Source organism: Ptychodera flava, chromosome 16 (genome assembly GCF_041260155.1).
Source record: "Ptychodera flava strain L36383 chromosome 16, AS_Pfla_20210202, whole genome shotgun sequence".
Taxonomy (NCBI): domain Eukaryota; kingdom Metazoa; phylum Hemichordata; class Enteropneusta; family Ptychoderidae; genus Ptychodera; species Ptychodera flava.
The window spans coordinates 32,319,601-32,347,253 of NC_091943.1; the positions used below are offsets into that span (position 1 = coordinate 32,319,601).

Genomic DNA, 27,653 nt, shown 5'->3' on the forward strand with positions numbered 1-27,653 from the left:
TTAAGGGAGTCGAAATGCAAACCCTAGCCCAGAAACACCGTATCATCTGAAATGAGAAGAGCATGCTACTGTGAAAGGAGAAATGGAGCAAATAACATGACGTAATCACATAATTTACGATATGGATTATATTTAGACTACAGATGTATATGTGTTGATTGCTACTATTGTGAATGTATGAAATTTGAATAACATATTGAATTAGTCAAGCATACTTGCAAGCATCGTTTAGATTCGTTTACTTATTTTTCAATGGGAAAGAAAAAAGAGAACAGTGACTCTCAGTGAAATGATGCTGGTGAACGGTGTGTATTGGTGAACTGTAAGGTGCATATCCCATTCTTGTTTATACTAGAATAAATGAGTTTCTATAGTGAAATGTTTAATAGGCTTACGGTATTCTGTCAATCTGATCAAAATCAGATGTAGGGATTAGCTCGTCTTCTTCGTCTTTGCTTTGCATTCGTCTTTAGTCTTTTATCGCCACAGTGAACCCGAAGTATTTCCTTCAGAAGACCGAGCACATCCCTTAACCTCATCGTTTAATCCAACTGGATATTTTGTTTACGTGTCCTGAGATGGTGCACCACTCGGTAAATTTTACTCATACATATTTAAGTGTTCTTTTAGAACGTTAAGTTAACTGAAATCGTTTTTCTTTCTTCCAACTGTATACACAAATGGGTTAATCATTGCATCGCAATGATGCAAAGTCTTCGCCGTACCATACAAGCAATTTTTATCATTTCACAATAACCGTCATTAAAACATTGCCGCCCTTATACAGTCGGAAGGCTTTTACAGTCACACAACTCCTTAGAATAGGGTAGTACAGACCTCGAAAGTGAATGACTAAAACTTATACCTTCAAGTCTCAGAAATATTGAGAAAATTGACGATAGGAAATGATTTACTAAACATTCTTTCTATAACACTACTAGATCCCAAGGAATGAACTTGCCGGAGTCCTAATTTCTTAGTAGAGTTTACCAGGTAGACAAAATTGGTCATAATATTGGCCAAATTGGAATTTCGTATTCTTTTCACGTATAAGCAATTATAGTTTAACGACTTTTGAATTCGCAAGTATATTTACCGACGGAAGCGAAAGACAGCGTAAGATCCAGCGCCGATCGCTGTAAGGTTTGTTACTAGATATAGCATTGCGCGCTGGAATTGGCGATAGAAGTTGGGACAAATTTTGTGGTTTTGTACTTCACTGCAGCTTGTGGCGACATCCATCCCTTGGCAAGTGAATTTTATACAGTGACTGTTTCAGTAATTACATCTATTTGTGGTAACAGAGTACTAATTAACCACTGTCGTACGCGTTCGCCTAATTCCCGAAATATTTATTTTCGTAGGTCGATATCACCCCAATGAATATATGTAGAACCATTACGTCATTAGGAATTATTCCTATATGACAACGATAATGTGTCTGTTCTAAATAACTTGTCAAACTATTTATCACTGATCAAAGCTATAACTGACGGCTGCCATCATCAATTTAAAGTATACCAACTGATGTCAGGGATAAAAATTGTCATCGTTACAAAATCAATGTTCTTTTGCATTCGTCAGGAAGTGCCTGTAATGTCTCCTAAGTCCCAACAGCTCATCCGAATTTTAACAAAATAAGCAATAGGCCTACTTTACAGTGACTGGCTGACAACATTTTCAATATCTGACAGCTTTGACTGTTCAATGTGATGGAGTGATCTGTTTAGCATTTTTACGACTATTTTGCCAGGTTAAGACAAAAGCAGAAAGCAGCTACCAGTCGTGCCCATTTCTACAGGTGTAATAAGGCCAAGATATGATTTCCTCATCAGATTAATGACATATTTCGACTCGTAAGCTTATGTACTAGGTATGGACCCTGGACCTAATTTTGATCATTATCTATTCTACTACAATCCTTACAACAGTGTTGATGTCGTGTTTTCGGGAGAACCTGATCACGACTTTTTCCCATTATGAACTTCAAGTAATCAATGCACTTGATCACGCGTTTGTCAATATACGGTGCCTTCCATCGGGTTCAAATGCACTAGCTACGGTATCCAGTCACCTGGCGGAGAAACAAAAACAGAACCGCTCAGCCAAATCCCCACTTTCAAAAGGAGTGGTTCAATAATCGGACTAAGTTGTTAGATTTTTCTGACTCACTTTCGAAACCATAATCTCGTGTAGGGCCCTATAGGCCTATAGGCAAAACACCCAAGTCAAACCAACATCACACATTTTGACACAATCATGTCGCAGAATGAACTGTACAAATTTAAGTCAGTGTATATCATACTTCGAGCATCGCGGCAAGGCATTTTAATTTCCCTGCTTCTGTCAATGGACGCAATCACATGATCCTCAGACTGAACAGAAAACAAACAAACAAACAAACAAACATACATACATACATACATACATACATACATACATACATACATACATACATACATACATACATACATACATACATACATACATACATACATACATACATACATACATACATACATACATACATACATACATACATACATAAATACATACATACATACATACATACATACATACATACATACATACATACATACATACATACATACATACATACATACATACATACATACATACATACATACATACATACATACATACATACATACATACATACATACATACATACATACATACATACATACATACATACATACATACATACATACATACATACATACATACATACATACATACATAGGGCCTACATACACACATACATAAGCTTACAGACATAGGCCTACATGCAGGCCTACATACATACATAAAAAATAAGCCTACGAACGAACAATGAAGAATATAGAGTAGACAAAAGTAAACAATAACTGCAAACAAGCAGCGGAATGAAAATAAATAATAAAACAAACAAACAAATAAACCGCCAACAGACTGATTAAATGTGAGACTTCCATGAGACATTTGTTGTTTCACCTTGCTGTGGAATGGTCATAACAAAGCGATTATACATACATAACTCTGGTGCAAGTCTCACATTTGATCAGTCTCTGTTGTCAATATATATACGTTTACTGGAAGTCTCATCATTCTGCTGTTTGCTTGCTTTTGTTATTTATTTGTGTTCAGTCTGCTGTTTGACTTGTATCCATCATTTGTCTTTGTCTTACATTCTTTGTCTGTTTGTAATTTGTATTCTTTTTGTATGTACGTATGTACATGTATGTATGTATATGTATGTATGTATGTATGTAGGGCCTATGTATGTGTATGTATGTATGTATGTATGTATGTATGTATATGTATGTATGTGTGTATGTGTGTATGTATGTATATATGTATGTTTTTTTGTTTTTGTTTATTTTTTTTCTTTATACAGTCTGAGGATCATGTGATTGCGTCCATTGACAGAAGCAGCGAAATTAGAAAATGCTTTGCCGCGATGCTCGAACAGCAGACGACGTCACAGCGCCCTCATTCCGACGCAGGCCACACAGGTTTGAAGATCATCAATCTGCCGTTCTTTTCTTTCTTTCAAACAAGTTTGGCAATAAATTTAAAAAACTAAGCTGTTATTACCGTGTATTAGCCGGAATAAGCTAGAAATTACAGAATATCATACAACGTCCTTATCGTGTATAATAATGACTAAGTTAAGGGTACTAGTCATAACTAACATGGCGTCCACTTCAGGCAGCAGGTAAGAAGGTCTTTGTCCGCGACATTGCCGTTCTAGTGGACTTTTGAGGTGAATTTCACACTGCTTTAGCCCTGATCGGTGAAGTAATATTCCACAGTACTGTAACAGCCAAGCAAGTGAACTGTTCGTTTTCCGTTAGTGTTATACGGCTGATTTCACGTGTTCACTTTCTGATGATGACTTCACTTCAGCGAAGTAACAAATGGTGGCTGTACATTGACTGTAAACGGAGTGAACATGTACGCTCGGTCTCACTATATGTCCGTGGTTACAGAACTATACTATGTACTGTCCATCTGACAACTCTACAGTAATCATCAAATGCTTTTGATGAATGTCAGTGAAATGGAAAACGAATAAAACGAGTTAAAGATAAAGACAGTAAGAGAAAAATATGACGTCATCAAAAACCAACTTCTTCCTTCCAAGAATTCTAACCAATATAGTTCTTCTCTTTCATTTCACTATATACGCAACACTGGCTCATGAAAGTATATTTTGTGACGGGGATGCCATTCAATTGATATGGTAATTTTAAGATTGTTGTGTGCGACCGAGATAGGCAAAGGGTTTTTTCACACAGTCATCAACAAACAGGATGTGTTCAAAACAGCCTTGTCAGCACTATTTCAGATAATGTACTGGACCACTCAAATCAAATCAACCTCTAGGAATCACAAAAATCATTTACTTTAACATGCCTCATTATTACACCAGATTTTTGCTGGGAGGAAATAAAATTACTATTATGGTAACCTAAACTTTAATAATCACATCCAACTGTAGAGGACAAAGGGTTGTTTATTCCAGATCATGATTTATTTGTTATTGTTTTTGCATGATAGAAATGACAGTTTAATGAAAATAACCTGTCCAGCCCATCCAGGCGCCCATCTAGTGGAAGACTACCATGCAGGTGATATGATATGCTCAGAATGTGGATTAGTTGTTGGAGACAGGTAAGCAGTCTGCAGATGTGGATTTTGCTAAGATGTACATGTAGACCATCCAAAGGCAGCAACAGCAATTTCATGTTTGGCCACTCTTTCATGAAAGAACTACAGTGAATGGGTCTACTCCAGAATAAACAGGATGTTTTCTTGATGGCGGTACAAACAAACCCATTCGTACACACACTTATGGAAATTCACATATTTCTGTGTGTGTTTGTGCACATGTTTATGTTTGTACCATGGTCCATTTGAATCCCAGGTTTAACTTTTTGAAGGTACATTTTGTGCTAGTTTGCATGTTTATACCAGTCTTTAGTTTATGGGGCAAAGCCACTATTTTAGATGTTAAGGTTTGCAATTTTTTCAAGCAGTCATAACTAATAGGTTGTTTCTGCCATGGTAGATATAAGAAGTTTATCCTCACTTTCTGTTTTCTGAGCAAGGTTGAACTGAAAGTGTATTTTGTCAGCCACTCTTTCACCGGGTTTGAAGGTTTTGACCAGCATTTACCAGTACCGGTAATGTCTAAACTAATACAAAACTGCCACAAAAAACAGTTGGTAGCGGTGGTACCTAGGTAAATGTTACCGGGGCTCCCCAGACATTTTCATAATTCTCTCTTGGTAATACAATAAGCAATGTACCCAAACCTCAGGAAAAACTGTACAATAATGTCCAAGACAGTATTGTCCCTTGAAATTTAGCCACTACTTTTGTACATGTATATTGAGTACCTAAAAGTGCTATAGACTTTTCTGTTGAAGTGTTTTCTCCTCCCCTCTCTCCACGACTGGAAAATGTCCCTACAATCCATCATGATTGATGAATGTCCCTTGACAGACATGGCAAAGCTAACTGGTGATATGAAAGATGATATATCTGACATTCAGTTCAATCTTATATAACAAGAAATTGGCCTTAACCGTTTCACCCCCATTTCCCAGTCTAGAGATCCAACTTTATCGTAGAAAACAATGGGATTGGTTCAAACCATGGTGCTGAAAGGGTTAAGTCAGGGAGCACATTGGTGTAATTTTCAAAATTTATGAAGTAACTGTTGAGAAAACCAAAATCCTTTATCTTTCCAAAAGTGTCTAATAGGACTCCCAGCTGCAATAGTTCCCATACATTGTTGTGATCAACATTAAACAATATTATTTGGTTATTATTTTCAATTCATAATTCTCACTCGATTATAACATTAGCACCATATTGTAAGAGACTGTACCATATGACTAGGAAGAACCTTAAAAAACATACATAAACGGTGATTTTCACTGAGTTTCTGAAAGAGGTATACAGAAGGTGATTACATGACTTCAAGTTTGACTAAAAATAATAGTCTGTGTCATTGCAGTGCATGTCACATTCATTTTCGGGGTACCGGGACTTTTATGCTGGTTTTGAAAAATGACCTGAAAAAGGGTTTTAAAAACTGGAAATCCCTTTACAGGTTGTCGCACTGAATTGTTTCCTCTTCCAGGGTGATTGACGTAGGTTCTGAATGGCGTACATTTAGCAATGAGAAAGCACAGAAAGATCCATCGCGTGTTGGTGAAGCAGAGAACTCCCTACTCTCCGGTAGTAACCTATCTACTATCATAGGCAAGCCAACGGGTGCTGGTGGTTTCAATGAAGATGGTTCAGCCAAATACCACAACAAACGTACGGTAAGTGCTTAACTCTGTTCTTCATACCAACATATAGCCTTTTCTCTTAAGCTGATTGAATCTCATTTGGCTCATGACACCTCCAAAACTTTTATTAATTCAAGTGAAACACAATATACAGTACTGCAATTTGTACATTTCAAAGGTGAAGATCTACATTCTGAGTACTGAGAGATATTGAACTATGACAGATCAATTTAAAATGTGCTGCAGAAGGATTAACCCGTTCATCATCATGGTTTTATCCGAACCCATTGTTATCAGTAGTGACTGCAGAGCTGTTTACAGGGAATTAGGAATGGGCAGGTTAAACTACAGTTGAACTTATTGAATACTCGAGGTGCTTTCATTCAGATCAATTTGACCTGGCAGTTAAAAACTCCATCCTCTCAGGAAAAAGAGGATTAGGTTTTTTATCTGGATTATGTAACTGAGAAAGTAGACATGATAGGTGTAATACAAAAGTATTTTCAGTAAGTATCATAGAAATAGATTTCACACGCTGCATGTGACAAGCCCGGGTCTGGTCTTGTCTAGAAGTTCCAAATATAAACTTGACAACATAGGTAAGTTTGGAAACTGTGATATGCATTTGATGTCGGGTGAACATGTGGATTTGAAAGAATGTTGATTATTTGATCTTTTGTGAAAGAGAAGTAGCAGTAGAAATAACAGCACATCATTATGGACCACAGGTTATTTTACTGTGGTTTTACGACTTATCCGGACACCAAACTTGCTAATTACCCAGCAACTTCGCTGATGATATTGAGACTTTGATCAGTAATTACCAAAGCACTTTGGTAATTCACCTCAAACTTGATACTTGATCTGGCTGCAGTAACTCCATGGGTGGCAAAGTGTAAACACAGACGCCGACATCTCAGTGCATACAGTGATAGCATAAACCAATTTGAGACATGAGTTTGCACTCAAAGTTTTCAACAGTGTACCCATAAAAAATTGCTGAACAAAGTGATGAAAATGGCACAGGACAAATACAACTTGCATTGCAGTAAACCTGCCCACTGCACCAAAAAGATTTCTGTAACTTCAATGGACATCATGCCTGATTGAACAGTCCTACTTAAATACTTTCTCTGCTCAATTCGTGCTGATTTAGGCACAATTATTGAACACCACTCAAACTTTCAATCTCTCTCCTAAATCGACTTACACTTGAAGAAATTGTAAAGGAAGCTAGAATACAGAAAAGATTTTCAATCTCTCTATCTTCATGAACGGGCATTCCTCGATCACATTTATGCTGATAGACAACCGTTGCCAAAAGGCAGCAAAACTCAGCAATGATTCCGAGCTAAACTGACACAGTATTTCATATCCCTGCATCAAATGAAATTGAAAACACAATCCCATCAGTGACATTTGGTAAAATTTTCACATGAATCATATCTTGAAATAAAAAAAGTGAAACAAAGACATCTTTTACTTTGCCGATCAACAGCACAGTGTGAACTGTGAAGTGGCATCTGCATTGCCTGAACGTAAAAGCAACTCAGTGTACTCAGTATCAAATGGTATGCGTCTTATGAAAACAACAACTGGCAGTGAAAGTTGTAATAGTCACCGGTAAAAACTCTTCACAGATGAAAGGATAATTGCTTCAAATGAATGAAACTGCAGGTTTTAGAGGAGGAAAACCAATGGCGGATGCGTGGAGTGGGAATATTCTATTTTAAGTGACGGAGACGGAGGGTCATAGGATTATAAATAAACTGGATAATAGAGGATTTTCCTCACAATGCTGTAACAGGAATTCCAATGTCAGCTTGTTTTAACGTTAGTAATAGTTTTTCTGCTCTGAAAAGTAATTTAACAAACTCTAACGACCCATTATACTCTCCTAACCTCTCCGTAGTTGAGTTTTTCATGTAGTTGAGTTTTACATGTAACACGGGTGAACAGCACACATGTACATATGTTGGTTTTACCGAGGAATGCTGTTCAGTGGAATGCCAACCCCTGGTCACAAATTAGTTTATGGCACTAGTATGATACTTATCAGTTACTTTGTATACACATTGTGTACCCCATGGAGCACTCATGCAGCCAGATCAAGTATCAAGTTTGAGGTGAATTACCGAAGTGCTTTGGTAATTACTGATCAAAGTCTCAATATCGTCAGCGAAGTTGCTGGGTAATTAGCAAGTTTGGTGTCCGGATAAGTCGTAAAACCACAGTAATGGAGTACAAGTTTTGCCCATTTTGTAATTTTTGAAGGGCAAACTTTAATTCAGACAAATTGCAGCCAAGCAAAAACAATGCATGAGTATTCTCCAGTAATATTTCATACCTGGCTCATTTATTACAGATGAATAGTTCCGACAGAGCTTTAATAAATGCATTCCGAGAAATTGCCCAGATGGCAGACAGAATAAATTTACCAAAGACTATTGTGGTAAGTATTTGGATCTGTAATTTTCTGCAGTATCCTGGGTAATCCTCTGACAGTAAAGTAACTGGAAGGGGTTTGCTTTGTTCACAAGCTTACACGAGTATACTTTATGTGACTGACGGTGAGGAAACTGTCTGTTGAGTCAGCAAGCAGTGTAGGTTACCCTTGTGTAACCCTTTCACCACAATGGTTTGGCCTAAATCCATTGTTGTCAATGGTGATTATGGACCTGTTTACCGGGAATTGAGGGTTGAACAGGTTAAATAACCTTAATTTCAACACAATACCATCTGTTCACAATGAGTCATCATGTGTGCCAATGCTTACAGACAGTAGTTTACAGCATGTAATGTGCAATATTCCCATAACATGTCAAGTGGTTGGCATGCAGGATGAAAGTTAATTGCCATATGCCATACATATTTGCCAAAGGAAAGTCAAAACTTTATAGTCTTTCCTAATCATAATTAAGAATGAAAATGAGGGGTCAGCTTGTGTAATTTTTGATTACAGAAGCAAGTTGCCTCAAATTAACAGTTATTTGAAGTTTAAAATATCTGCCATTTACCATGTGGATTCCAGGGGAAAGGAATGACAGTAAAATTTCATAAAACAAACAAAACAGTGAAAAGTGAACTTCATTGCCTGGTGTAAAGTATAAATGCCATCAAACAGTTAGAAATCATATTGGCTTGAAATGCTGTCCTCAGGAACGTTCTGCATTGAATTAATGAACAGATAGTTTTTCAGATACCATGAATGCTAAAATAATCGTTGAAACAGTCACAAGTATTTGTATCACCTGTCAGTCCTGTACAATGAAAACTGTACCTATAAACTGATGAAGCAAAACCCAGGTTCTTACTATTCATTGGTCAGTCTGATCCCCTTTCTTAGCCAAAATGTATCATTTTCCTCTCTGTCAAGACAGGAAAATGCAGCATTGAGTCAAAATCATGTATTTTCATCCACGTGGCTTGGTCTGGTATAGCAGTTTTAGTCATGTTTAAAGTATCTGTTTTCAGGGGCTACAAATGTTCAGTACTTTGTTAAATGCACCATATGGGGACATGTTGTGCTTAACTATGCCATAAAAAGTTACAACTGTGTTTAACATATGAACTTGGCAAGAAAAGGGTTAAGGTAGTCAACACCTCGAAATTTGAACCCTTAAACTTTTGCTTCAACAGCCCATAAGTAATCTTAATCATTTCATTTCAAAATCAAGAATAAAACAGGGTTCATCATGGAAAATTATACAAGAGAAACACATTACCCAATATTGACTGACACATGAAATTCAAAATGGCCGCCATTGCCCATTGTCAAGAATTTGTATTTAGGTGGTCCATGGTGTGAAAATTTGCCAGATAAGTCAAAACAACACCTCAATAATTCTCATATGCTGAGTGAAAGTTGAGAGCCACTAGAAAGTCCAGGGCTCTTTGTACATGTGTTTCCTTGCATACAGGGAGTGCCACTTAGAAACAGATCTTCAGGTCTACTTGATGGCATATAGGTAGATTTTATAGTAATATAAAAATATAATGAATTCCTAGAGAATTCTCTGCTGACGTCATACAGTGTATATATATATTACAGAACAAGTTACAGTGTTAAAATAAAAACTTGTTGACATCCAGTGTCTAACAGTCAAATTATCATGGGTATAACTCACAGGAAATTTTAAATATATAATGCAAAAATATTATAAGTTTAGATAGGATGAAAGGATTCATAAACAAATTTTCATGTCACATGTCATAGGGTTGTACATTACATAGCTCTTCCTTATATCTCCATTGGCCATAACTTTTGAACTGTTTTCCAGTAATAAGGTTCTGTTCTTACAGTTTCAAGTTCTACTCTAAATGTCTTTTGAAATTTTAACTTTTCAACAGTCTTTACATGTTTCAGATGCTATCGTTGGTAATGTAAATTTTAGTCCAGACTAGAATTAATAAGTAAATGATATCATCACATTTTCTATACAACTTGTCGCTTTTGCATCTTTGTGTAATCAATTTTGTGTGCAATCATTCATTCTATCAGGATCGGACCAATACACTTTTTAAACAAGTACATGAACAGAGGACGTTGAGAGGCCGAAGCAATGATGCAATCGCAGCTGCGTGTCTGTACATAGCATGCAGACAAGAGGGTGTACCCAGAACATTCAAAGGTTGGTGTCTATATTTCTGTTCACTTTGGTTCCAATGTAGGTATCATTCCCAGTTGATGAATGCATAATCCTAATAATCTTGCTTGACTCAAAAGCAATAAATTTTATGCTCTCTCTTGTTGCTCCTCTCCACAATCTATTTCGTATTCCAATTTTCCAAATCTAATACAGTTTGCTTCGACTGACATTATCCAAAGCAGTCACCAGAATGATATGCTAAGGTGGATGTACAAAGGAAGGTCATTTACATACAGTTATACATGAGTTACTGAGCGGGGAGTATATCATTTACAGGGACTTTTTTCGTGGCATTGTATACTCACTTTCACGTTTTGAAATGTACAATTTACCTTATAAATCTCACATGAAATATACAGTAGTGAGGGGCAATGCTACATCTTGACATGTGAAATGCACTTGCTACATACATATTATATATCTTCAAGTTCAGCTGACTGTGTGTCATTCTCTTTCAGAAATATGTGCAATATCAAGGGTTAGCAAGAAAGAAATTGGAAGGTGCTTCAAAGAAATCCTTAAGGCCTTAGAAACCAGTGTAGATCTCATAACGTCAGGAGATTTCATGGTTAGTTTCATTTTTCAGAACTCTTACTAAGTAAGCTTTTTTCATTTTCACTCAGGCATAATTATCAGTAATTGTGGTAAGATCAGCAAGGTAATGAATGCAAGCAGGGTTCTTCCCTTACTCCTTGGATTACAGTTCCCATTTTGGTTTGCCAAACGATCGTACAAGGGGTTAGCAGAAATGTTACGGTTGTTTCCTAACCCGGGCATAAATACTGAATATGCATGTTGACAATATGTTACATCTGCGTGACCTAGCAGACTAATCATCACATGATTACATAAGGTTATTTATGGTTTAGAAACATCTGTGCATGTCAAATGATTATTTTTAAGGCTAATGTTAGCTAGGATGTCTCCGGTTATATGCGTACATTAAATGTACATGTACAGTACTGACGATTTATTTGTAAATTTTCAGTCGCGATTCTGTTCCAACCTTGCATTGCCAGCACAAGTCCAGAGAGCAGCCACACACATTGCCAGGAAAGCAGTTGAAATGGATCTAGTACCAGGGTATGTGTACATGTGTATTACTTGTGATTCTCACATGGACTCAGAGTATGTCTTCAGATCAGGATGTTGATTGTATTGTTTCAGAGGGATCAGTTAAGTTCATGACAGTATAATAGTAAAGATCAAACCATTCATGCCACTAACCTGTAGCACTTACCCAGTCTCTTGCAAAAACATTGAATTCAGTAAAATCTTGTGTATCAAGGGAAATCTGTCTCCATCTGTCTCCCAGTGAAGAAAACAAAAAAATACAAAACAATTACCTAATGGTGTCAGGATTTTATGAGATGAATGTAAATGGTTGAAATGACCTTGAACATGACAAAGATATCAGGAGACAGAAACTCACTGTTAAACGCCAGGTACTGCACTTAAGATAACTCATTCATCAAATCTGTCGTCACTGGATCATTTGTCAGATTGCACCAGATTGAGAAGTTCCGTTTTCCATAAGGATGTGCAGCCTTCAGGCGTGAGAGAATTCTATGAAACTAGTAAAAATTGATTATGTGACCAATAAAGACAGAGTTCAGATATTTAATATCTCTGTCTCTAAAGTCATTCTAACATTTCATTGACGTAATGTACTTACAGACGAAGTCCGATCTCAGTGGCTGCTGCGGCAATATATCTGGCTTCCCAAGCATCAGAAGAAAAAAGATCTCAGAAAGGTAAGACACTGCAGTTTGATCAGTCACCAAACTTGTCTAGCTTGCCTTTGGTTTGCTTCATCATGGGCAGTTCCCCCTCATTCTGGTGAACCAGAGCTTTATTTCCATGCCACAATGCTGTGTGAAAGCCTTGCAGCCGTTCCAGCAAAGAGGCCAGTAGTTTGTGACAAGGTTCACCCTCTAGCTTAAAATTTCTATCAAAGCAGAATTGAACAAAAGCTAGAGTGTTGTCAATTTTTTCCAGAATGTCAGAATTATCAAATATGGTAAAATTCTAAAATGCCATTTCTGGCTTGCTCAAATTATGTTGTTCTACTTGGTACTTAGCCAGGAAGAAATAAAAAATCTTGAAAGTATTATATTAAAAAGAACTCACAGAGAACTAAAGCCAGAGTTTCTCATGACAGCCTTTGTGGCAGATGTAGCAAAGTTACTGTGTTAAGGTTACAAGCTGGATGTATGAGTTGATGTGTAATTACAGGACATCAAATAAAGGTAAAAGTCTCAACAAATAGTAGTACAAACTGATAATTCTAAAATTTCTGTATCAAGACAAAGGAAACACCATCAGTGAAAATACATGTAGGCAGTATTTACATATCAACAACCCCCCAACCACCCTCCCAACATTGTAGTGAGCTACAAAACTGATCATTCAATACCACTTCCCTCCAGCTACAACATTAGATCCAATCACACCATAGTAAATTTGTCATTTATCAACAACAATTTTTTTTGCACATTGTTGGAATATGACAGTGTGTTTACTAAATCTATGCCATCTTTGCCCTTCCCGAAAACCTAAAGGAGACATCTTATCGTTTCTAGATCAGAACCTGAAAATACTCCTAAGAAAGAAACCCTTTTGTGTGTGCCGAACACAAATATCACTTCAGTCCTGGCTACAGTGAGTTAAATTATACTATTTCTGTCCACTCACAGAGATTGGAGACATTGCAGGCGTGGCTGACGTCACTATACGCCAATCCTACAGACTTATATATCCTAAGGCAACGGATCTCTTCCCAGAGGAATTCAATTTTGCCACACCAATTGCACTACTGCCACAGCCTTGAAGATTTTAACGAGGAGAGAATGGTTCTTTTCTGGCTTTGTCCATGTATTTATGAAAAGACAATTTGTCCAGTATTGAAAGAAGTGGTGGAAGGGCAAAATATTTAAACATTTCAAAACATTTGAAAACATCCAAACATTCGAAACACTTCAAAACATTGCAAACATTCAAAACATTTGAAAACACAAACATTTTGTTAATACAGTTAAAAACTTAGAAAGTTACCCTACCACAGGTATGAACACTCTACTCAAACAATTACGTTTTCTTATCTGAAGAATTAGTTAATGGAGAGTAATTACATAATTTATGATAAACATTGTAGTTCAACCAACCGATTTCACTTCTGTAAGCTTTAACTAGAATTTAGTCTCATGAATGTTTACATACAAACAAAGTATAGAAACTAGTATAGTATCACTACATATTGCTTTGTGTGTGCTGAAAAATTACACAGACTCGTACAATCTGAAAATTTGTGTCAAGTTCCATGCACCACATTTTGAATGAAACATTTCGCCGCAGTGATCAGTAATACCGGGGGTAGCAGTAATCAGCGTTGAAATCAAACTTTTGCCGTGAATACAACATCAGAGTGTAGGAACCTCACCAGGGGTGGGCGTGAAATAGGGTTGGGGAATGGAAACCACGCTGTGGACCACTGAAAACCAGCAATGGATGGGAAAAATCCCGTAATTGACAACTTGTTCCCACAGCGAACCCTAAGAAACCCCATACAGTAGTTGACCACCTTGGTTGTTGTCGTGTTGTTGTTGTCTACCCCTGCTCATGTTGAAATCAAACTTTTGCCATAAATACACCATCAAAATATAGGAGCATCATTCAACAGGAACATGCTGAGTTGGAAATAAGTGCCTACCAGACTGCCCGGGGCAGGTAGATATCTTAGCTTGCCAGGCGAAGGTTTACATTTACTTGCCCGGTAGACATATGGAAATAATTTTCACAATCTTTTTGATTTGTGGAAAACACAAGCAATGTGTATTGGGTAAACAGTATGCATGACATAGGTACTATTGTGCTCTGTAGGCGACTTTTCAAAGTTACCTGCCAGAGTGTTGTCTCTTTATGCACAATTCCTACACTTGAATATGTTTATTTCCACTGGTTACACTCAGCATGTAATGTACGACCTACATAATACCGTCTCTTTTTGATGCAGGTTTTATCAATTTCTAAACATTTTACGTCAAAATTACACTTTTTAGGGGTATAGCTTTGTGAATTAGAAAAACCCTTTAACCATACATGTAGTCTAAACTCCCAACAGTTTAAAGGTTACTTGCTAGTCATTAAGGTCTGAAAATTATTTTCTTACAATCTGAAAACTATTCTCTTCTGGAAAAGCAGGTATTTGAATGAAAGAGTGTATTTTACTTGCTGATAAGTCACTGCTTACATACCTAGCAGCTGCCATAAATTATTTAATACTTAACCATATCATGGTAAAATGTTTCCTGTATGTATTTCTGTCCTTGGTCTTTAACAGGCTGAGACTTCCTCAAGCCCTCTTGCACTTGAAAATCATTTTAGTAAAGGGGATATCCCTTAGCAGGGAGTATGTGAAAATCAAATTCAAAGAGGTGTAGTTGTCCATGAAACATTCTTCTAATGATGGACCTGGTAATTCAATTCAGTTCAGTACTTATGGCCTCCAGCCAAAATATACAAACTGAAACAGATAAATAGAATGCTTATCACTAGTCAAATACATGAACTACATCCAGAAAAAAAGAATTGGCTATACAAGTAAACAAGAGTCAGTAGAAAAACTCCAGCTAAAATAGCATTTGATGTACTGCAGGTCTGCTAAAAAATCAATGGTAACCCCTCTCCTGCATTTCAATGTACGGTATGTTTATCATAGATATAAACCACCTCAAAAGGGGATAAAACTCTAACATTCAAATATTACAATTCCTCATAGCAAGTGCTTGTATTCCCCGCTGGTTGTTTTTTATTTGTATGTTCACTTAGTTTTCTAAATTTGAGATTTTTAGAATTGAAAGAAGTATCTTGAATTTATGCATGACAGCAGGGCTGACACAATAGGAAAAAGTGTATACAGCTCTCAAGTCATTATGCTTTAAACATACAAATAGAAAGTGACATTCCTCCTCTATAGCCTGCAAACTGCAATACTTAACATAGTCTGTCTGGTCTTTGGACCCTTATCGCTTGAAAAAACAACCTGTTTCAATCTTCAGAGAGTGTGCTGATTTTCAAAAAACTACCAAAGGGCATTTTAAAGTTTATCCATGCGAATCACGTATGTTGACCCTATATGGAAATCAGTTTGTAGTAGGTAGATGCCATCCTGACATACTGTGTGGCAGTAGTATAAATTTGGCCAGTAACATGTTGTATTATGACAAAAGATGAGATCAAGTCATCCATTTGAAAGTCAAAGGAGATTTTGTATTAAAACTGAGTATGTACAATTTTCACTGCCTGTAGTCAGTTGATGTCACCACGAAAACCACAATCTGCAATATTAAGTGTAGCCACCAAATGATATCCAGCACACTGGAAACCAAGTGTACCCCTTTTTACACACGCCCTGTCAATTTCCTTTTGAAGAGGTCCAGCATGTCAGTCAGAAACTGTAGGCTGTAACCCACTTGGAGATTTAGGAATTAATAGATTTGTAGTGCCGTGTCCTCGTAATTAACAATATCTGATTTTACTGTAATATGTGAGGTGTTCACTTTCTCACAGCCCCTAGTTCCTGCTACACAACTCTGTTCTGTGCTAGACACCGATGTGCCCTCTTTGGTCCAGTCCAGGCAGATAAGAGTAGCATAGCCAGTCTGACATTGCATGGTGAAACTAGGCAGACTTTGCTTTGCTGTGATGGGCTCAACAGGTCAGGGCGTATTCCCAAGAATGAGCCGCAAAAGTCTAATTAAAGATTCTGTTTGCAAACTTTGTAATTTCGTGGGTTTTTCAGCTAACTCCGTTTCCAAAGAATGATGTTAGACAAATATTTTAACCTGAGAACAGAAATGTATCCATTTAGAAACATGTTAGGTTACTATAGTCATCTTGGGTTTGGCAAGATACTGTAGCATTTGTTCCTACAATTGTCACATTACGGTCCTCCAACACTGGACATGACCTTGATAGTGAAGTGTTGAGATACATGTACCATCTTTGACAGAATAAAAATTATCTTTTAAGTTTCTATGTACCGGTATTTTCTTTGTACTGTATCTTTAAAGTGTATTCACCTTCTTTTCCCAGACATTGTCAGTTCTATTGTTTAAAGTTCTTGTGTATATTATTTAATCTTTTCAGGAGTTCTGTAGCTATTATAGTAATATAAAGTTGGTTCTTTCATGGCTAGACTTCTACCTCTACGTAAAAAAAACTGACATGTCAGGACATGGAAAATACAAAAAATAGTACTATTTTGCATTCAAATGATAAAACTTCATGCTGATGTGCAGCGTGCTCGGAAGGTTATATCTGATTGGTCAACTGTCACTCTTCACTGTGACTTGGTTAATCTATTTGTATTATTCTGTCATAATGGTAAGATTCAGAAAACCAATCCAATAACTGGTTCCAAGATGCTTCATATTAGCCCAAAACTTACGAAGGTTTTGACTTTTTTCTGAAGTAGTATTTTTATGCGTGAGTACTAGACATGAACAGGGGACTATATCGTAACTTATGCAAATGACCTTTTGGTTGTTGACAAGTTTCATGTACTTGACAAGAGAGAGTGCTATCTTTTCAGCTATTATAATAAATTGACTGGAAAATAATATACTTTTGTAATATGATGTTTTTTTGCTCCAACATCATCCTCTGCCACAGACTTACACTGCTATGCAGATAAGAATGGACAGTGAAATTGATCTAAATGTTATCACATTTGTGTAATTGCTTTGTAAAGTTGTTCTAAAACTTGCCTCAGAAGTACTGACTTGTAACTATGGTGAAAATCAAAGAACTTTTATGGACCCATAATAAACACACACACCAGGGAGTACACTTTGCGGTGCACCTCACATAACACAGACTCATATTGGTACATTCCTTATATACTGCTACTCTGGGTTACATTGTATCACAGCTAAGTCGGAGTCTAGTTGTCATTAGACTTTTGTTGCCTTTGCATTGTATGAAATTCTTTGGCAAAAAACATCATGATCCACAGGAAAAGAGGTGTATATACGCCAGAAGCTGTATGTGAGAAAGCTGTCGAAATGTACAGGATGGAAAGTCAGAAAATCTTTACCCTACTCACACAGACACTAATCAGTTCCTACCAGCAGACATTTTTTGCTCTATCAACAATTAGTGGACGGCTACTGTGAAACAACACTATCATCTGTCTGTTGTTTGCGGCAACTTAACTACAATTACCAATCCTGTAGTAAATTTTGAAACAACTTTACAAACCAATTCCACAAGTATGATAACATTTAGATCACTTTCACAGTCCTTTCTTATCTGCATAGCATAATAATAGGAACCTTCTTACTCGGTTTGATTAATGAACCAATTCTCTCTGGATCTTAAATCTGAAAAACAGCAAATTTTGGCAGTTACTATTTCTTCATAAACTATTTGAAACTGTGATAGAAATGTGAAAAATTACACCAGATATCAATGTTAATACATTTGGGATAACCAAAGCCCTGATGGCAGACATATTGGATTCAGTCAGGAAATAGGATTATGGCTTGGCTGTTTGCAATTATTTCCTGTTTCAATTATACTTTGTCAAATCAATAGTGTTATCATTTAGATAATTGTGTTTATATCGAAAATTCTTGCAAATACATTTATAGAGTATTTCTACAGTTTCGTTTTCGAACTTTGAATCAAAATTTGCAAAAAATATACAGCTAATGCCATGAACCGGGATGTATTTTTTGAACTTGCAGAATTTGCCATCTGTGAAAATATATCTTGAATGAGAATTATACATTGAGCAATTGCAAAAGCATCATGTTATGAGTGCTGGGAACAGAAGATTTCATTGAAATATGACTTGTTTCAAAGATGATGCAAACTGGTGCCGTTGCTTAGATGATTCAGGGTAAGTCTTCAGGCAAGTCTGGCAATGGAAATATCAGGAAAAACTTCGTCAGATTCTCCAGTTCTTTCATTGGTATGAAAATCACGAACTTTTATCAGTTTTAGCTTCACAATATTGGTACCAGACAAGTAATTCACTTCCAGGTTTGTAACCCATGAAACTCAGTTCTGAAAAAAAATAGTGCTGACCTTTTGAGTTTTGATACCAGCAGTGATGCTTGTTTTGGCTTGAGCTTGGATTTGAAGCATTTTACGTAAAAATTGGGATTGCTTGAATCAAAATGCAGCTGTTGTGAAAGAATTCGCCCCGGCATTGGGAGTATAAAATGCCTGTGAAGGTCGCATTATGAATTTCTGCAAAAACACCACTGGGGGCGCTATTCTCATTGCAAGAAGAAAATTTCAATGGACTTGCACAAACGAAAATCAGTACTCATGCTGACATTAATCTAACACTTGTCAACAACTTTTGTGCCACTGAATGTTCTAAAATAAGAAAATTTAACTAAATGCTAATGTGTTGTCCTATGGGACATTAATTGCAGGTGTTGAGCCATTTCATTGTAGACAAATGAATTCTAACATTCATTTGACAACAATCACATTGAATAATTTACATAATTGCATTGTTCAGGCAAGGCTAATATTCTTGTATTTCAACATACTACAGGGAGCTGAATTAGAATCATAAACTTGTTACTATACAGAAATAATTAAAACACAAAAGTTACGGCTCTTGACCCTTTTAAACACATACCACTGAACAAAAATACACAACAATTTTTGAGTTCCGAATCACCATTATGTTTATTGAACACCAATCTGAATCTACAGAGACAGCAATTTTTGAAGCATTGCACCTATTACATGTATTTTTCTTAAAAATCTACAGCCTTAATTTGTATTTTCTTGTATATGTATATTAATATACTACTCTCTGATATAGTTTTATTTCTATTCTTAAAAGATGGTGCATTTGACATATTCATTAAAAAGTTACTATATGGCAGACAGACATCTATGCTATAACACTTGGGGTACATCATTTCATGACAAATTCCAAGAATCAACATTCAATAAAACAAAATAGTAAGTACACCACCGAGGACATAACTCCTACAAAATTTCAGACTTTTTTCTTTCCTATAAATAAGATGTTGCACCAGTATAAAATGCCTAAAAATGCTGTGAAATCCTAACATATAAAACGGACATTGTCTTTTGAAACATGATGTAAACATCATATGTTAATGCTGGTAGACGATATTTGACCCTGCAATTGCTAAAATGGCAAAATTGATGAAAAAAAGGATTGTGGTTTAAACTCTTAAAAACAACCATCAGAATCCAACATTTTGCAACCATTTCTAATTTCCAGAAGATGCTCTCTAAAGATTGTCAAGTTGTGATTAACCTCATTCTGGAGAGTCAATAACAAGTAAGGTGCACATGTTTACTGCGCCGCACCATACATTCATAAGTTATCAAACATGTTCAAACTCCCTTGGTCAGTTTTCACAAGAGGTATTGCGATGAATGTTCTGGCTTTTGAGGAAAATTCCTTCTCCTAGCAGCGCTATAATTGCTTTATGGGCCACTAGCATACACGTAAACTTGGACCTGACTATAATAAAAAAATACTAGCTTATACAGAGAAAGAGAAAAAACAGCTCATACACTGTAGAGGCTTGAATTACAAACTCAGTTCAGGATTCCTACTGAAACATGGACGTTTAATAAGGAACTAGAAAAATTTAAGAAAGCTTGGTGATTTCTTTAAGAAGCAGCAAAGCAGTGTGATATAGACTGTTGTTGTAAGTTCAACTGGAAGCCTTATTATAACAATATCTTTGCTTATATACTAACTTGGGAAAGGCACAGTAAAGCAGACTTTTGAAAGATAAGTCTCTGGAAAGGTATGAATAACATTAAAATTAAATATTTAACCTCTTACTTGATTTCTTGAAATCAACAAAAGAGAAACAAATACAAAACCAGATAAAAAATTAAACAGATGGTTACACCATTTTATCTACATGACTGACAAATTTCATGATGGTTATACATTCTTTGAACGTTTCTAATCAGAACTCTGATATTGAATCTTTGAGTTCATCTGAACTTCAATTATGCAAGTTTCACCTGTTCATCCCCAATTCCCTGTAAACAGGTCCACAATCACCATTGATGACAATGGGTCTGGGCCAAACCATGGTGGTGAATGGGTGAAATCTGCACTGTCATGTTTACCACAAAAAGATCAAATCTTTCAGTCAATTATAAATTGGTTCACTTCATTTTACCAAAGACACCAGGAAGTAGCCTTCAAGGGATTGGTTGAAATTGAACTTTCACCTTGATAAGTTCCAGTGGAACTTCAAGTTCAAAATGGTACACATTGCACTTGGTGACCGCGACACCTACAAACTTTGGCTTTTCTTCACAAAAGCAGATTATTTGCACTGCCTCATGGCTAGAACACATGGAAGTGTTGAAGGTTACTCATGTGACCAACGGTTACTTGAGGTACATGTATACCACATATTTACCACAACATTACTGAAAAGTGTCTGTTTAGGCTTATGACTTAGAGGGATACAGTCGGCGGAACTGCGCTCAAAGGTCGTATGGGACCCATACAACCAATGTAAACACTGTATTCTAGGTATGATGGTGATTGATGAAAGTTAAAACATGTCTGTCATAATCTACATCGTATAATTTAAATGTTGCAGCTATGTGATGATGAGGTGCATCTAGATATCGTGCATGAGTAAACAAGAAACTCGCACAGGGGCAGTTCCGACGACTGTTTCCCTTTAATTTGACATTTAGCTAGACTGTAAATACTACTAAACTGGGCTGGTTAATTGAAGAAATGTCCATCACATCCAAAAAGGATAAGATAAATTGCTATGGAGTACCCTCTTGAAGACATGACTACTTCTACAAACGCCATACAGTACATCTACATACCACATTCTGAGTAGACACCTATACTCAGTTTGCAATTGATACACATAAGATGGCATAGCAAGGTAAAGCAAATCATACTACACAGCATAGATAATAGATAGCACACCAATGTACAGAACAGTAAAGTACAGCACATCACAATATAGAATACAATACAGATCAGTTAGCACAGTCAGTTCAGTACATTACAGTATAGTACACTACATTACAGTACAGTACAGTACAGTACAGTACAGTACAGTACACTACAGTACACTACATTACAGTACATTACAGTACAGTACAGTACATTACAGTACATTACAGTACAGTACAGTACAGTACAGTACAGTACAGTACAGTACAGTACAGTGCAGTACAGTACAGTACATTATGGTAGAGGACAGTATATTATAGTACAGTATAGTATGTACAGAACAGCACAGTATAGCCATCACAACACACAATACAATACAGATCAGCACAGTACATCTGCACTACATTACAATTCAAAACAGTACAGTTCAGTATAGTATCATACAGAATAGCAAAACAGTACACTACAGTATAGTATCGTATAGAATAGCAAAACACAGAAAAATATGGCGCAGCACAGGAAAGCATTATAAGTTCAGCACAACACAGTAAAGTTCAATACAGTACAATGTAGAAAAATGGTGGCTCAAAGCAATTTGAAGACAAATCTGTCATAGCAGCTCAGTAATAACTGTTTAATATAAAAATATACCTTATTTGGGCACAAATTTGACCTTGTCTTTGTCATGGACACATTGGATGGTACTCATTATTAATTCTTTCATTTTTGAATTTACCTGCTTAAAAACTTAACCTGCTTATGTAAAATCTAATCTGGGCAAATGCTACTCCATAGGGCAACGACTGTTTGTATAGGAGGAAACTTCGGACATGATTCTGCAATTCCAAATACTATGGTATTGGTGATAGGCATATATCTTCCCTACGCAACAGACAGAGGGTAATAGTATAATCTATGTTTACTTAGAAACAGGTTCTACAAGAATTCAATGCATGATTCAACCAATTCTTGTAATTTCCTCATCAATGAAAACTATAAATCCCTGACACATAAAAGTTTGGTAGTCAGCCCCTTGCTGCAATAAAAATGTGTCATGTATGCATGTACATATATTACCTACATTCTTATACCCTTTTCCTGCCAAGTTCACATTTCACCATCAGTTCAAGATGGTTATAAAAAGTGGAGCACAATATGTTCCAAATATTGAACAAGTGAAGGCCCCTGAAAACACAAATACTGTAAACATGATTTTTATGAACTGAAGCTACTACATGTCTAAAATACCAAGCCAAAGTGGGTGAAATAATGTATAGTTTTGGCTCAATACCGCTTTTTACTGACTTGGTACATATAGATGGTGAAGTGATACTGTCTGGCAGGAAAAGGGTTTTTAATGCTGTCATGACATGATGATACCATTTAAAGGAAAAACAGTTTTGTGAGTGTTGTGATCTGTTCTGGCATCTGCTTTGCGCCTTCTTCACTGCTGACTCGTTTAGCAACCAGGCCATTGACCAGTGCCATGATCTCTAGAAGATGGAGCTGGTTGCTCCTCTCTTTGATGGTGTCACAAAGATGCTTGATGAACCAAGACCCCTCTTCATCGTTTCTCCAAGCTCGAGTTCCTAAAACAAATGAGGACAAGATATTATCAAGAAAAAATGCCATAATGACATCAATAGTTGCATATCAAAACTGATAGATCAAACATTAAATGACTGTCTGTTTATATGTCAGAGGCTTTTTGAAACTGGTGAACAGACACAGAGTGCCAATATGGTTGTGTAATCCTTTTTTTAATATCAAATGAGAATGAATAAAGAGGAATGTATGGCATGTGCACCATGGCCTTGGTAGAACTTGTAAAATTCTTTGAAGCAAAAAGGGGATTTGACAATCGGCTCCATTCCCACCTAACCATCACGGATCTCAACAGAAGGGTTTGAAGTTGGTCAGTGATAAAATGCAAAAGGGAATTCACTCCACAACACTCTCAGCAAAAATGATCAGCATCCAATATGATTCTAGAAGGTTTACAAAATATAGATACTGATCAAGGTGATGATCTCTGCATCTACGCAATTGGAACAAATTGTCACTAACTTGCTCCTTTTAAAGGTGCTAAAAAATTTCACTGCATGGCCAAAGGCCTTCCCATTATGTTTCATAATAGCGTATCAACTTTATGTCACACATACCATGAGTACAAGAACAGGGAGTCAAGTGAAAATTTCAATGAATTTACCATGTTCCACAGCTATTGACATACAAATGAGGGCCGTAGCCTTTCAATTTTCAGAAGTTGGACACATTGGCAATCAATCACAAACTATCGGCATTACAGTTTCCCCACTGATCGTTCTCATGAAGAAGCAAGTGCAAAAAGTTCCATGATTTAAGCTTCAACTCTGTATACATCAGCAATAAAAAAATACATGTAGTTGACATCAGCGGTGTAAAGGATTGTCAGTTCAATTAGTTTGTGTTTTGCAGTCCTGAAGTGAAATATTCCTCATTCATCATCAATCACTGCTCTGATCTGACGTTTATCAGAGTAAATACAGGGAAAGTGGCTGCACAGTAAATGTTGTCTAGTGTTTAATGTTCAGTAGTACGGTCAAATTATATATTATAGTTTGATGTATATTCGGTTGGATACAGTATACTGTTGTTTTTACTATGTGCTTTGTGTTGACTTTATGGCTTTAGAAATTGGCCATAGCAAAACAAAGCTCAGCCTGGATGTTTTGTCTCAGACACCATGACGCTTTGACCCATCTTTTCTCCTGAAAAACTGACATCTGTTTTCAGCTTTTGTCTTAATGCTATCGCAAAGAACATGACATTATTTTGCATTTTCAGTGACACAAAGATGTCGTACTGATTTTCATTGGCATAATCGCTTCACGCATATTGCAGCAGTCAGTTGAGATCATGTAGATAGCAACATTGTCAACAAGCACCACACAAATTTTATGCACAGCGTCAGCAAGTCACTTTTACTCCTCAAATTCCATGAATTACTATGATTTCACCTTATGAAAGTCAATTTACGAATGGGACATGTAACCTCATTGATAATTCATAATAACACAAATGCTGCGAGAGACAAGGTCCATGAATCTAGTGATAACTCTATTACATCAGAGTCAGAAAAAAAACCAGTTGCAATTATTCTACTACATCTCATTCACTAAATAAGTTTTTATTCACAGACTTGTACCAAGTCTAAATGTGCACAGGAAAAAGAAAGAAATTGTTGATGGAAATGCTACAATGACAAATTTACTGTATGTATTTTGTCATGTGTAAAAATGTAAGATATTCTGATTTCAGAGTCTTGACTTTGCAACTGTGTACTGGAATTACAACTGACCTTCTGTTGTGGCATTGGCTAGTAGCATGTCTGCATTTACTGGTATTGATTGCAGAGCAAGAGACGGCATAACATCATCTTGAACGGTCGCCTGTTGTTCCTCTTCAGGTTCATCATCACATTTGTCGATGCTGACTCCTCTTCCAAGAGCTTTCCCCCGGCAAGCTTGAATGAGAAAAACTTTGGGTTTTCCGGCCATTTCTGGCAGCTTGTCACCATTGAACTTGGATGTAATTTCATCAACGGAGACAACCTTTTGATCCATGGTTTTTATGCCCGACTAGAGAGAGAGAGAGAGAGAGAGAGAGAGAGAGAGAGAGAGAGAGAGAGAGAGTGACCATAAGTGTAGGCCTTGACTCAGTTCAAATAATTGGCTTTCCACTAGTTTTTCATCAAGTGTGACACATTGACAGGTGACTTCTAATGCAAGTTGCATTCTCTCATTTTCAAATCATCCTAAGCATAATGAATATGGAGAAAAGTTGATTTAGTGAATGTACCGGTACAGATGAAACTAAATTTTGTTAAAATGAATGTTAGCCACAAAGACATGTTTTACAGTACGACCATGTTCACCAGTTTACATTTTTCTAGTCAAGTTACAGTTGCTTGAGTTGTAAATCAATTACTTTATTTACGTGTATCTCTGATGAGCTTCTACTCACAGAATATACTTGAAGCAACATCACTGCAAAGGTGCTCATTTGGAAATGAATTACATAGACAGTAAGTGCTCACTATACAGATTCAAAGAGAACTTTTCGTGATAAAAATATATCTATAGAATATGATAAAATGTTATTCTATGCTTTACACTGAAGTTCTATAGTGATAGTTTGTTATTAGTTTTTTACTTCATCTGTTGGGTTTTCCTCGAAATTGTAAAGAAAATCCACTGAAATTCTGCTATATTAGGAAAACTAATACACAAAGAGTTTCGAGGAAGAAAGTTGTACGTAATTTGCCATACTGCTTTTTCACAGCAGAAATAGCCTGCTTCAGGGAAAACATTTACAATTCATACCTAAAAACATTCAACATATGACTAAAAGAATAAAATCCTTTTTAAAAAGATGCAACATTGAACTGTAAATCATGCTGGTGTATAATTTGGTTTCCAACATGAAAGAAGTGTGAAGACATGTCAACAATTTTTTCCTGAATGTAACAGTAAAGAAATAAAATATTGAAGCAAATTGTGTTCAAATGTAAAAATCTGGTGATGGAAAGATACAAATTAATGACTGGAATAGAAAGAACAGGTAAAAAATTAGGAAAGTCCATTGTAGATTATCAAATGAATATTTTTATTTTTAAGAGTCGCAACATCCTTGTTCAAGCAAAAATCAAATGCCAGGTAATGAACACGTTATTTACAGGTTTTTTCTTGCTTTTTTCTACTTCTGTGTTTACGTGGCTCTAAAAAGTTTGGGTCGGTAGGCAAAAAATGGGTAGGTTAGGTTATCGGAACCGCACAATTTTTTTCTTTGGCCTTAGTGGATGTGTTATAATCCCAACCAGGCCAGTTACTGTGTGGGGAAAAGTTGGAATGTACGGCAGGAGGCGCCTCGGGGACAGATATTTGGACTCTCAAAATTTCTACAATTCTTTCATGATCCAATTTAATTTAATTTTCCCCACATGGAGCTAAAAAAAGGATTGACGCACAATATACACAAGACCGAAAAAATAATTTTTGTCACACGGTATCAACATCCACAAGGATGGCGGCCATTTTGAATTTCAAATATTGCAAGATGTTGGGCAATTTGTCTCGCTAGTTCCAAACTTTGCACGGTGACCCCCAAATTTGATAAGAGAATAGTTGAAAGTTTCATTAAGGAAAGTTTGAGCAAAAGTTTAAGTCATTCACTTTCGAGGCGCATACTACCTTGAAAGAAATTTTAAAAAGTATTGATAAATAAGTAAATAAATAAATAAATAAATAAGTACCTTTTCTCCATGGCTACTGATGAAGACAATCAAGCTGGAATATTCCTTTTTCAGTAGCTTGCTCATGGTGATGAAAGTTTTCACCTGATCAAGTTGTTGGAGAAGTTTTTCCTTTGTGAGATCATGGGATGGGTCCATTACATCATAGTTCAACACACCTTTAAATGTCCCAATAATGTTAGCTTCATCAATATCAGAACCTGTCCGAAGGAAAAAACTAATAATTGCTATGGTGCAAAATACATAGTACAAATTTAATTTGCAGCAGATATATAGGAGGGTTCATTTACTTTAAAACTTACGGGTCAGTCACAATCAGGGTGCGCTAGATGATTTTCATTTGTTATGGACATATATCTGCTATTCAGACTGATATTATATTGCTTATTTGTTTCTAATAAGTAGTAATAGTTGTAACTAACTTGTTCATATAAAGAAATATTGCATAT

At 36.4% G+C, this 27,653-nt stretch overlaps 2 protein-coding genes across 3 annotated transcripts in view; one reads left to right on the forward strand and one right to left on the reverse strand.

Moving 5' to 3' along the window:
* Positions 1-3,665: 3,665 nt before the first annotated feature.
* On the forward strand, positions 3,666-17,577 carry LOC139114619 (transcription initiation factor IIB-like). Of its 2 annotated transcripts, none has more exons than XM_070676437.1 (9): positions 3,666-3,718; positions 4,564-4,677; positions 6,155-6,341; positions 8,674-8,760; positions 10,810-10,939; positions 11,416-11,525; positions 11,946-12,040; positions 12,635-12,711; positions 13,654-17,577. In XM_070676437.1, the coding sequence occupies exons 1-9, from the start codon at positions 3,696-3,698 to the stop codon at positions 13,785-13,787; spliced, it is 957 nt and encodes a 318-aa protein (XP_070532538.1). In that variant the 5' UTR covers positions 3,666-3,695; the 3' UTR covers positions 13,788-17,577. The 2 variants fall into 2 exon arrangements, with proteins under 2 accessions (XP_070532538.1, XP_070532540.1); XM_070676439.1 differs by lacking the exon at positions 3,666-3,718 and adding an exon at positions 3,746-3,766.
* Positions 17,578-19,639: 2,062 nt separating this feature from the next.
* LOC139114618 (caspase-3-like) overlaps positions 19,640-27,653 on the reverse strand; it is a 35,348-nt gene continuing 27,334 nt past the window's right edge. The window contains exons 4-6 of the mRNA XM_070676436.1: positions 27,205-27,404; positions 25,252-25,531; positions 19,640-23,500 (exon numbers count right to left, since the gene is read on the reverse strand). Coding sequence (XP_070532537.1) covers positions 23,295-23,500; positions 25,252-25,531; positions 27,205-27,404 — 686 coding nt within the window. The 3' untranslated portion in view covers positions 19,640-23,294. The remainder of the gene's footprint in view (positions 23,501-25,251; positions 25,532-27,204; positions 27,405-27,653) is intronic.